This window comes from Solanum pennellii, chromosome 3, assembly GCF_001406875.1.
Source record: "Solanum pennellii chromosome 3, SPENNV200".
NCBI lineage: Eukaryota > Viridiplantae > Streptophyta > Magnoliopsida > Solanales > Solanaceae > Solanum > Solanum pennellii.
In genome coordinates this window covers 36,832,284-36,843,993 of record NC_028639.1, presented here as the reverse complement: position 1 = coordinate 36,843,993, position 11,710 = coordinate 36,832,284, and the positions used below count along the sequence as shown (strand labels likewise).

Here is an 11,710-nt window from a genome sequence, read left to right as displayed (position 1 = left end):
CCCCTACTCCTTTTCTCTTCTTCTTTGACGTACACATATTCACTACAAAATCATCAAATAAAAAATTGAAAAAAGTTTTTGCAAGAAGATATATCATTCACTATTTTTATAAACTTAATTCTTTAAGATCTATTACTTTAATTTATATATAAACATATTTTTTTCAATTTAAAGTTTTCTTGATATCTCTTTTTATCAAATCAAAATAAATAGAATTCTAAAGCATGTGCAAGAACTATTAATAATCTATCACATTTTTTATTGAGAAATTTTTTTAGTGTGAACTAGGATGAAAGATGAAAATGGTGGTTTTTATTTTTGGGTTGAAAATGGTAGAAGGTGGGAACAAAGAAGATGGAGCGGGAAGAGGGTGTAATGTGTCATTAGAAAATTAATTATAATAATGATATGTCATTAAAAATGATGTGGTATTTCATGTGTAAAATAATTTGTGCTACACGCACACCCATCAGATAAGAAATTGGTCTAACTGTAATATATTGTGTTTAAATGAATTTAACGATTTAATTGATAAAGTCGTAAATATAAAAAATCAACTTACAAATCAAGTTAAGTATAAAAGTCTCTCATATCATTCCGCTTAATTAATGTGGCTTGATGAATTGTGGGGACATTGTTGTTATGATATTGAATGTGATATCGAATTATTATGTTGGTGATTTTTGTAATTTCCTGTTTATAATTAATATAGTGTTTTTAATTAATATTGTAATTTCCTGTGAAAGTGAATGTTATTTATTGGTTGTTTTAGTGAGAATATTATTAGATACTTCATATCATTAAATGCCCCATAGAAATTCTTAAGTAATTCGATTTTTTAGAGAATTATACCATATATTTTTAATAAATATTCAACCGCTTAATATACAAACATTTATATCAACTACACAACCAACATTATACCACAATTATTATAGTAATTTATACCTTTAAACATACCTATATATATATATATATATATATACACACCATTTTAACATTAAATTTTCATAAGAAATCATTTTATACCATAAAGAAAATCAACTTTTTCACGATGGTTAGACAATATGAAAGGTATAACCTTATCATTTTGAATTAGTAAGCATTACAGAACCATTTTTAAAACTGATATATAATATGATATATTTAAATTGAAATATAGAACTATTATTATATCATAATGTAATTTTATACCATTAAATGTCTCATAGTAATTATTAAGTAATTCTATTTTGAAGAGAATTATACAATGTGTTAATCTAACAATATAACTCATAGATATACCAATAAATATTATAAATTTATACTGTATTTTTAACCAATATTAAACCATTTAATATACAAATATTTGAACCAACTATAAAACCAACATTATACCAACAATTATTATAATTTATATCTTTTAACATCTAATCTTTTTCCCAATAAAAACATTTTATACCATGAGGAGCAAACTTTTGATATCAGTAAACTAATGTTTCAACACTAAGAGCGAATACCATTCACGAATAATAAAATCGTTAATACGATTAGATATTCAATTAACAAAAAACATTGTTTTAAATAAAATTTTAAAAAAAGCCAATAACATTAACTAAAATTTCAGATATTTGTGATAGGTAAATAAGAAAAGGGAGGAAATTAAGAAATTAGGATATCACTGAATATTGAATAGTATGGCTTCCTTTTTTTATTTTCCATTTTTTTAATTTTATTTTTGTCTAAAAATTATATTGCTATGTTGGTGAAAAGTAAAATTGTTGTCATATAGTAGTTATTATGATGCTTATTTTGTATAGTTAGATTTTTTACTCATTTACTATTCGTTATATATTGTATTGTTTTTAGCTATTGATATTTATTGGGTATAATAAATGTTAGCTCACTAGACATTTTGAAATTACGAAATAAGAATTAACTTACTAATGTATTGTAATTTTTACCTAACTAAATTCTGTTTAGTTAAAACTTACATAACTAAACGTTACATAACTAATACATGCATAACTAAATCGAACATAACTAATGCATGTTTAACTCTAACCAATAACCAAATGACTAAAAGTTAAGTTAATTAATAGGGGTAAAAATGAAATTTTGCTCCTCTTTTTCTTGAATCATTTGAGAACAAAACAGGGGTGGTTGCCGGTATGTATCATTCAGCCATCTAGTTTGTACTCAGTTGTATATATTGTGCATACATAGGTATGTATATTGTATGTCTTATATATTATAGGGATGTATATTAGTAATAATAAAATAAACTAGATGGCACAAAGGTATCGAGCTATAATTTTCTCAACAAAAACTAACAAGTCTTGATTGACACTTACTGACTGTATTAGTGGGTTCAAAGGGGTACTCTTTTTTTATCTTAAATCACCATCCAAGTTGTACTTGCTAAAAACATTACTCCCTCAATTTCAATCTTATAAGACTTGCAAATGACACAATTTTATATTAAGTAATAATTTAACTTTAAAATGTTCATTATACCCTTAATAAAATGAAATTTTTAGTAACCCTAAATCACAAGTTTTAAAAGTTTTCCATATCTCATATAGAATGAGACAGAGGAAGTACTATTTTGTAGGTAAACCAATTTACGCCTTTCTATTTCCAACTAGGGTGAAAATTTACTAACAATATTTACTTGGCTGGCCTCAATGGCTAACAATCCACTATACCTTAAGATGAGCATGCTTAACTATTTAAACCTTCATATACCCACATGAATCTAAAAATTACAAGAACAAAACATACCATTGTTGGATAGTAGCAAACCAAAAAAGCTGGTAAAGGGGCACAAATACACTATCTAAGCCCTTCTATACCCACCCAAGGACAAAAACTTAACAGAACAATGTGCCATTCTTAGTTAGCCTCGGATACTAACATGTCAGGAGAAATAACAAATGGCCCGGTTTGAGCACCCATAAGATTAAGACCCCAAGCTTGGAGGAGGACCAGCCTAGCTAATAATATCATAAAAGGGAACCATCTGAGACCGAGCCCCTAACCAACTAGGGTGGAGTTGATCCAACATCTGGAAAACATCAAACTTCCGAACTCCAAAAACTTCTTCCATCTATCCAAAACTTGAGATATCTACACACCTGAGTAGCAGCAGAAACACTACTGAGAAACCACAGGACATGGCAAAGTGTTAAATACTTTCATCTTTCTGTTATTAGGTACAATGGCATACATGTATCATGGGGAAGGAAGGCCTATTAATCAGTAATAACAAACATTTAACTGAAAGAAGAAAAATAAAGCTGCACCCAACTGTAACTCTCACGTAAAATAAAAAATAAACATTAACCTTGAAATTTTATGTATGAAATATAGTTTAACATTACCTCTCTTTTACTAGAGAAATTGTGTGCTTTGTAATGACAGTCCGAAGGACCGAACTAGCATAGGAGAAGTGGAAAACAGAAAAAAGACAGAACCCCTTCAGAAAGAAAGAAAAAAAAGAGAACATTTAGAGAGAACGAGGATCCAGGTACCTTTAATGTTTCTTCCTCTACTTTTTTTGAAGGAGGTGTTTCAGCCTCACTTGAGAAATTGCAGGATAGGTACTGCAAATTTGAAGAAACTGCATACAAAATTATTACAATGCTCCAGCAATGATGATGTTTCTCCAAGATGAAAGTTGATAAGTGGATAACAAGAACAGTCAAAACAAATGAAGCATCACATATGGTAACAGTGATAACAATCATGACACTGTTCCGATAAGCGTAAATGGATTTCTGAAGTGGAAGAAAAATGATGACTATTTTGGAAGAATACACATGCTAAACAATTTGCATAATTGAGCACTTTCAAGTAAAAGACTTACTAGTTCTTGTCTGAATTCCTAAATCGCACACAATAACGGGAAGCAATTGTGTCTTCATCTTCAGAACATTGTTCTTCAAAACCACTCTGTCCGTTCACAAGTTCAAGAGGTGCAGAGGCCTCTGGTTGAGGTGAACCTATCTGTGTAAATTCAGCATTAGCAGAACTTATACTGACTGGAGCATTTCCTGGTTCTTGGACCTGGTTCAAGGATTTCTTCTTGCTGTCCTCGTTGTTATACAATTTTTCTTCCTCCCTGGATAGTTTCTGCTTTGATTTATGCAATCTAGGTGGTGATATCTTGGATCTTGGTCCAGCTGCCACGGGTGCATGCGTCACAGAAGCCTCTGGTTGAGGTGAAGGCATCTCCGTGATTTTACCATTCAAAGAATTTGTACAGACTGGAGCACTCCTGGCTTCTATAACATCATTCAAAACATCCTTATTATTTTTATCATGGCACAGTTCTTCATCCTCTCTAGACTGGTTCTTCTTTGTTCTACATGAGTTACGTGAGGATTTCTTTGATCGTCGCCTAGCTCCAACGCCAACAAATGAGGCCAAATCTTTCCTTGCAAGCAAAGACATGTTTTTAAATTCTAGGCACTCAGAAATTGCTCGAGAATATGCACAAAAGGGACAGTAAAAGTTTCCTCCATTATCGTAGCTGGGAACAGAACCCAAGCAGCTCTGATGAACCACTAACGGGCAGGTGTTCGAACTGCAAATCAACAGTTGCCCACCTTCATTACATTTCACACAAAGATTGAGCACTCTACCATTTTCAGTTGTCAAGGGATCTTGACCTTGAGCGCACTGAGAGCTAAGAAAATCATTTCTCATTGCAGAAAGGCCAGTCATTTCATTCTGATATCCATCACTGTCACTAGAGAATTCAGGTTCATCACTTCCCACAATATTCTTTTTGGCTCCTCCAGAAACACCTTTGAATAAATTTCCCTGAATGCACTTCCGATGATCTTTAGCTCCACAAATGCAAGAATCCTGATGAATTACCTGCGGCGACGAACCACTTGATGTTCTCAATTCATCACAAGCTTTGCTGCTACTTACAATATTTTGGATCTTTTCCTCTGAAATCATTATTTCAGGCAATCGATCATCATGGTTACTGGCATCGATGTTCTGTCTAACCATTTTTGATGCAGCACCCTCACAACTACCATCCAATCCCCCAACAAGAGCTCCATTTTCCAGGTTCCCTTTTTGGACAATAGCATGGGGAATTTGTGCAGACAACTCTGTTGAAACACCATCTCTTTGAATTGATTCAAAATCATGAACTGCATCACACCTGGGACTAATGACTTCCTGCTTAAACCTTCTGGAGGACCTTATGCAAGAACCAGAACTGTTCTCTGATAAGGGTTCAGTTTCACTATGTTCACCTTCATGAGCAGTAAAGGCATCAATCGTCCTCTTAAAAGGAACCAGAGTCCCAGATTGATTTTCTTGCACGCCATTAGTGTTGGCCCCCAAACAAGGAGTTGCATTCCCACTTGATAAAACATGTTCAGCATCACCGCCTACTTCACAACTCTGGTTAATGCCATTAGAATCAACAGCATTAAAACAATCTCCATCTCTGGAGTTACTGCCAACCTCCGATCTGTTATTTGTTTCCAAGGATGTAGCAAGAGGATTGGTAGCATCTACAGTATCCTTAATCTGATTGTCAATTGGAAACACAGAAAACCCCAGACAATCAGACAGGTAAATTACAAATGTGAGAACTTACTAAATTTCACATATAAAATAAGATTAGCTCACTTGTTGCAAAGCACATTTCGGCAAGCAAGATCTTTTTTTGGTAATATATGACTGAACATCCAATTTTGACACCTCTGGCCCATCCATGTTTTGATCTGATGAGACCTGGTCAAATGTACACATGATGCCGATTTAAGCATGTAAAAAACAGCATTATTCAAAACTCTCAAGCATAGATTGTCTTTTCTAAGCAAATTAAAATCACAGAAAAAAATCATTTAATAAACTGAGTTAATGAACCATAAAATCAATCTTTGATAAGTTAAACTAAGGTACTTACCTCCAACAATAAGTGGTGAAGGACATCTTCACAGTGCACTGATTGATCCAATTCAATTTTATCACCAGGAACTGAAGCATCATTATTTGCATGTGAGAATTCCTGGACAGACAAGGTCTCTAAAACTCTCAAGGAGACAAGCTCCCTTGCATTTCTTCCCATTTCATCAGAAATTTCTGGAATCTGCTTAACCAAATCTGTTATGCATGAACCGTAATAGTCAAACCAACCATCATTACAGCTGATACAACAGTTTTTGTCACAAAGTAACTGTAATTTCATACATACCAATGAGTAAAGATGTGTCTATCTCTTTGGAAGTTGCCAATGTTTCAATCACCCATGTCCAAGGTAGATTAGATGTGCTATGCTTGGTATCCATGAAGGCTTTTGGAATGCTTCAAGATCATATATTTGATTGTCAGTCCACCTAACATTTATGTTATCCCAGAGAAAGTTCTAACGCAAAGATAGAAGACATAAAGGTGCTATAAATAGACAACACAACCAGAGATCAGAACACCTACATGAAAATTTTAAATTTGCATAATGGATGAACTAAGATGTGAATCTAGAGTGCAAGTTCAGTGACGTGAGGCATGAAGTGGAGATGGAAGTCAAGATCGATACACGAGTCATTCCCAAGAAAGAAACTTTCAAGTAACTTGGCTCTATTATCTAACGAAACATATAGATTGACCATAATGTCGCATATTGTATTGGAGCAAGATGGCTGAAATGGAGGCCTGGATCCTGGATACTGCGTAATAAGAATGTTGTCAAGGTTTAAAGGTAAGTTCTACAGGATGGTGGTTAGACCCACATAATGTAATATTCTAGAGATGATGACAGCGAAATAATGATGCTCAAATGGATGTGAGGGCATATTAGGAGAGATAAAATTGGAAACAAAATTATACGAGACAATGTGAGAAAGGCCTCTGTGACGGACAACAGGAGGGAAGTGAGATCGAAATTGTTTAGGCATGTAAAAAAGGAAGGATGAGGATGCACTAGTTAGGAGGTGAATGAAGTTGGCTATAGCGTGTTTTAGGAGAGATAGAGGTAGAACAAAGAAGAACTATTGGAGTTGATTAGAAATGACACAACACATTTTTAGCTTACTTAGAACGTGACCCTAGCTAGGAAGGTGTGGATGTAGGATTACGGTAGAAGGGGATAGGTATTAAAGTGTTGTCAACCTTTTATGTGGGAGAGGCAAGGGTCTATCTCCTCTTCTCCTTATTTGGTAATATTAGTTAATATTCACTTAGTATCTTATTCTTGATTTTTCACTGCTATATGTTGCTTCATTTGCTCTGTGTATCTTGTTATTGTGATGTTATTTTCCTTTCATGCCTGCTTTGACTACACTTTTTTGAGCCGAGAATCTACCGGAAATAGTCTTTCTAGCCCACAAAGGTAGGAGTAAGGTATGTACACATCCTACCATTCCGAAATCCCACTTGTAGAATTACACCGGGTATGTTGTTGTTGTTGCGGATAAATAAGTTGCATCTAATCTTTTATGAAGAATTTTACAAACAAGAGTTGTTCTATGCAGAATTTGAAGCTGAATTGTCTGGTTCTTTTCTTTTTTTGGAGTAAACATGAATATCCTCAAGATGCAGAGGATGTTCCTAGTATTTTAGAGTTCTTATGACCTCCATAGGAGTTTATTTTCTTTTGCAACTTTTGGATGCAAGTATTACTAGAATACTCCTTTTGTATTCTTTTGCTTATAATACAAGTTACCTTTCTCAAAAAAAATAAAAATCCTTTAACACGGTTATGGAGTAACTTTTCTCTCAAAATACAACCACATAACATGAGCAAGCAACCAAAAATATAATGATCAAAAGATATTACCTGATTCCTATGCAAGACAACTTTATCAATAAAATAGAAGCAAAACTAAAAGATGGAAATACAAAATTATTTCAATCTTTAAATTTGGAATGAAGATATTTGGGACAAGAAGTGTCCTCCATGGTGGAAAAGGTGAGTAACACAAGATTGAGATGGTTTGGGCATCTAAAGAAGAGATGCACAAATGCCCCAATGAGAAGGTATGAGAGGTTGGATATAGCGGGTGAGAGGAGAGGTAGGCCAAAGAAGTATTGGAAAGAGGTTATTAGAAAGGATATGGTACACCTTTAGCTTACCGAGGACATGACCTTAGATATAAGGTTTGGAGGTTACGAATTAAGGTAATAGTTGCTTTTCAGCAAAATTAAGCTTGGTAGTGATCTGGAGCACTGTATCTATCGTAGTCTTAACCTTATCCATGTAGTTTCTTGCTTTTGATATTTATTACCATCTATTGTTTAGTGTTTCTGATTATTTCACTATTTTGTTGTTGTTCCTTTCTTGAATGGTCAACATTGTTTTCCTTAAGTCAACATATTTTCTTCACTGTTGTTTTCCTTTCTATAACTACTTCGATGTGTTGCACCTTAGCCAAGGCTCCTTCATCCGTAGTCTCTCTACCTCCACAAAGTAGGGTTAAGGTCTGGTTTGCATACTCTACTCTTCTTCATAAGCTATTTGTGGGATTCACTGGGTATGTTGTTGTTTACTAGAGAACTTGAAAGTTCCCCAAGTTTTTTAAATAGTTCGATCAAAGGCTTGGAACAACGATATTCACACTTAACTCACTTCCCCAAAAATTTCCATCAAAGACTAGCAAACACTATTTCTATAATAACTTCATTTCTTGACCAACATCCAAACACTAACTACCCCCACACACACACACAAAAAAAAATAATAATAAACACTTGCTTTGTCTAAAATAATTTCATTTTCTTCACCAACATACAAACACTATCTACCCCCCTCCCCCCTCTATCTTAAGAAACATTAGTCTTTTTTTGTTACGACCGATAAAAATCCCCCATGAGTTAATAGGCCCAACACCAGTTCGCACAAAAGTGTGAAACAGCATCAAAACTTCTAATCAGTATGAGCAATGGGACTGTGAAAACAACAGGAACAGACATATATTTCAATAACAAAATCATTTGTTGATTCCTGTTTTATAATGAGGACCCTGAAATAAGAGCTAAATATTCCTAAATAATTTATACTTCATTGAAGGAGATAGTCTTGCTCAGTAAAGAGAGTTGTAGGATTCATAAAATAGGAGAAGAGCATCTCCATGCGTTTTGACTTTGTCTCCCGGGATCCACCACAGGTTGGGTTTGAGAGCCGTGTGATGGGTGACTATCCAGCACAGTTCGGAGAGCAGATGTGTTATTGTGTTATTTGATATTTGAAGTATAACAGAGAAACCATAATATTGAAAAAAATAATACTTTTAAAGAAGGTCCTGGTGAACATTTTCCTCCTCACTATAGCCATAATTTCATAATGTTTTAAGCTTTTTCCAGTTACCAAAGCAAAAGAAAATGCCCCTTTCAACATTTCAGTTGTGTCAGCAGCAGCCTCTTCAAATGTTGATCAAGTACAATTACATAAGATATTTATTAAAAAGTTAAGATGAGGTCCAATGTTTATGCTATTTATAGACATAGACTAGTTGTGGATAAACCGTCTGAGGGTGTCATCACAAGCTTGAATATAGAAAAATGTAGAAACACTCAACAAAGCAACGGTTTAGCATAGACATAAGATTAACATATGCACAACAAGCTTACAAAGAGTGAAGTTGAGGTAAGATTAGGACATCTGTTTTTTTGTCAAGGAGGTAAGGTTAAATGGCATTACAGTTCCTAAATCCACAATTGCAATATTCCAAGAGAATTGCATATGATAGATAAAGATACCACACACAGGGGCGGAGCTACCCTTTGTCGGAAAATCACATTGTATAGATACACCAAATTTTGATTTGATACATGTATTTATTAATGTTGATACCTCTTTAAAAAAAGGTAAAAGAGTTGGTTCACTGGTTTAGAGAAAAAAAAGTTAATACTTTATGACCCATTAATAGACATCGCAGCTCGTTCACTTGTCACACATAGAACCAAGGTGAAAAAGTGCTATGCAGTTGAAGAATATGTATCAATGTTAAAGAGGCAAGAGTTATAGAGCAGAGCTAAGACCTAGAATGCTATCTGGGAGTAAATCCATTTATAAAGAGTAACCCCAATTTGCCTCTAGTGGATGTGATGTTTTCCCATGAAAAGACATTGTTGTGGCCTTGTGGGAGAAATTCCTCAAGAGCATTAACAAAAACACCAAAAGAGGGAGGGACACTGTCAGATGCATACCTTACCTCAAAGGAGTTGCTGGTCACCACCATTCATGGAAGATGAAAAAGACTCTATTACTTTCAGAGAGTCGGGTAGGGCAATTCGATTTCAAACTCGAGTATTTGTCACCCTTACATTGAAAAACGTGAAAAATTTTGAGTTTCCCCCCAAAATTGACAACTCTTTTTACTCCTTCTGTTCTCATCTATATGTCATATTTTTTATTTCACATGCAGTAAAAAATAGAAAAAAATACGCGATTAAATAAATTTAATCTACTTAATTAATCATCATAATTATAATTATCACTCGCAACTGATATTAATAATTAATTACATGGGTTGACTTCAAATTTGTATAATTAGTCATGTTTGTATAATTCGCTAAATTTATATACTTCACAATTAACAATTCTTCATTTGATTTGTATTTGTATATGACAATAATTTCCTTTGATTTTTAGTTTTGTCACTAACAATCTTATTGTGTATAATTTTTTAAGTTTGTATAAATGTGTAGTTTTCGAATTTTGTATAATATATTCAAAGAATGTAATTTTTATAATATATTTTAGGGAAAAGGGTTTGATATACCCCTCAACTTTGTCATTTGGAGCTGATATACCTCTCGTTATAAAAGTGGCTCATATATGCCCTTACCTTTATATAAACAGCTCAGATATACCCCTGTCGTTACAAAATGGCTCACATATACCCTTCATTTAACGGAAGTTAAAAAATTAGTTTTGAATTTATATTTATTACTTCTAATTTTTTTTAAAAAAATTATTTAGGGGTATATATGATTCTTCTATCAAAGTTCAAGGTATATTTTAATTTTTTTCATACATAAATTATTTTTTGACTTCTTTTATTATAATTATTTGATTTTCTTATTCTTATTTTATTTTTTTCTTTCATTCCTTAGTTTAAAGAAAAAAAATTAAACTATTTTTTTGTGTGTATTGTAATTTAATTTCGTATTCGAAGAAAAATTTTGGTCATCTACAATAAGTTTTACAAGAATATTAGTGAAACATAAATAAATTTGATTATCATAATAATAATTATAAATTAGTCATTTAAACAAAAAACGGAAAAGGGCCTAAAATACCCTCAAAGTATTGAAAATGGTACAAAATTACCCTTCATCCACCTATTGCTCCAAAATGCCCTTCCCACCCACCTATTGGGTCCAAAATACCCTTGTCATCCACCTTTTGGTTCAAAATTGACCACTTATTTAACGGTTTTATATTTAAACTATTTAAATATTTTTTTAAATNTTTATAAATTATATTAATAAATTAAAATTATAATTAATAGTTGAACGCCCAGTATTTAAAAAAATATTTAAAGAGTTTAATTTTAAAACAATTAAAAAATGGTCAATTTTGAACCCAAAGGTGGATGACAAGGGTATTTTGGAGCCAATAGGTAGATGAAAAGGGCATTTTGGAGCCAATAGGTGGATGAAGGGTAATTTTGTACCATTTTCAATACTTTAAGGTACAAAATTACCCTTCATCCATCTATTGGCTCCAAAATGTCATTCTCACCAACCTATTGGCTTC

General features: G+C 33.0%; 1 protein-coding gene across 5 annotated transcripts; it reads right to left on the bottom strand.

Moving 5' to 3' along the window:
- Positions 1–2,694: 2,694 nt before the first annotated feature.
- LOC107012652 lies at positions 2,695–10,297 on the bottom strand. 5 transcript variants are annotated; one of them, XM_015212545.2, is made up of 7 exons: positions 10,156–10,297; positions 6,206–6,315; positions 5,918–6,114; positions 5,638–5,742; positions 3,848–5,535; positions 3,513–3,601; positions 2,695–3,116 (listed from the first exon to the last, which is right to left on the bottom strand). In XM_015212545.2, the coding sequence occupies exons 1-6, from the start codon at positions 10,185–10,187 to the stop codon at positions 3,559–3,561; spliced, it is 2,175 nt and encodes a 724-aa protein (XP_015068031.1). In that variant the 5' UTR covers positions 10,188–10,297; the 3' UTR covers positions 2,695–3,116; positions 3,513–3,558. The 5 variants fall into 5 exon arrangements, with proteins under 5 accessions (XP_015068031.1, XP_015068030.1, XP_015068032.1 ...); XM_015212544.2 differs by having other exon boundaries at positions 3,513–3,584; XM_015212546.2 differs by having other exon boundaries at positions 3,513–3,584; positions 10,161–10,296.
- Between the last annotated feature and the right edge of the window lie 1,413 nt (positions 10,298–11,710).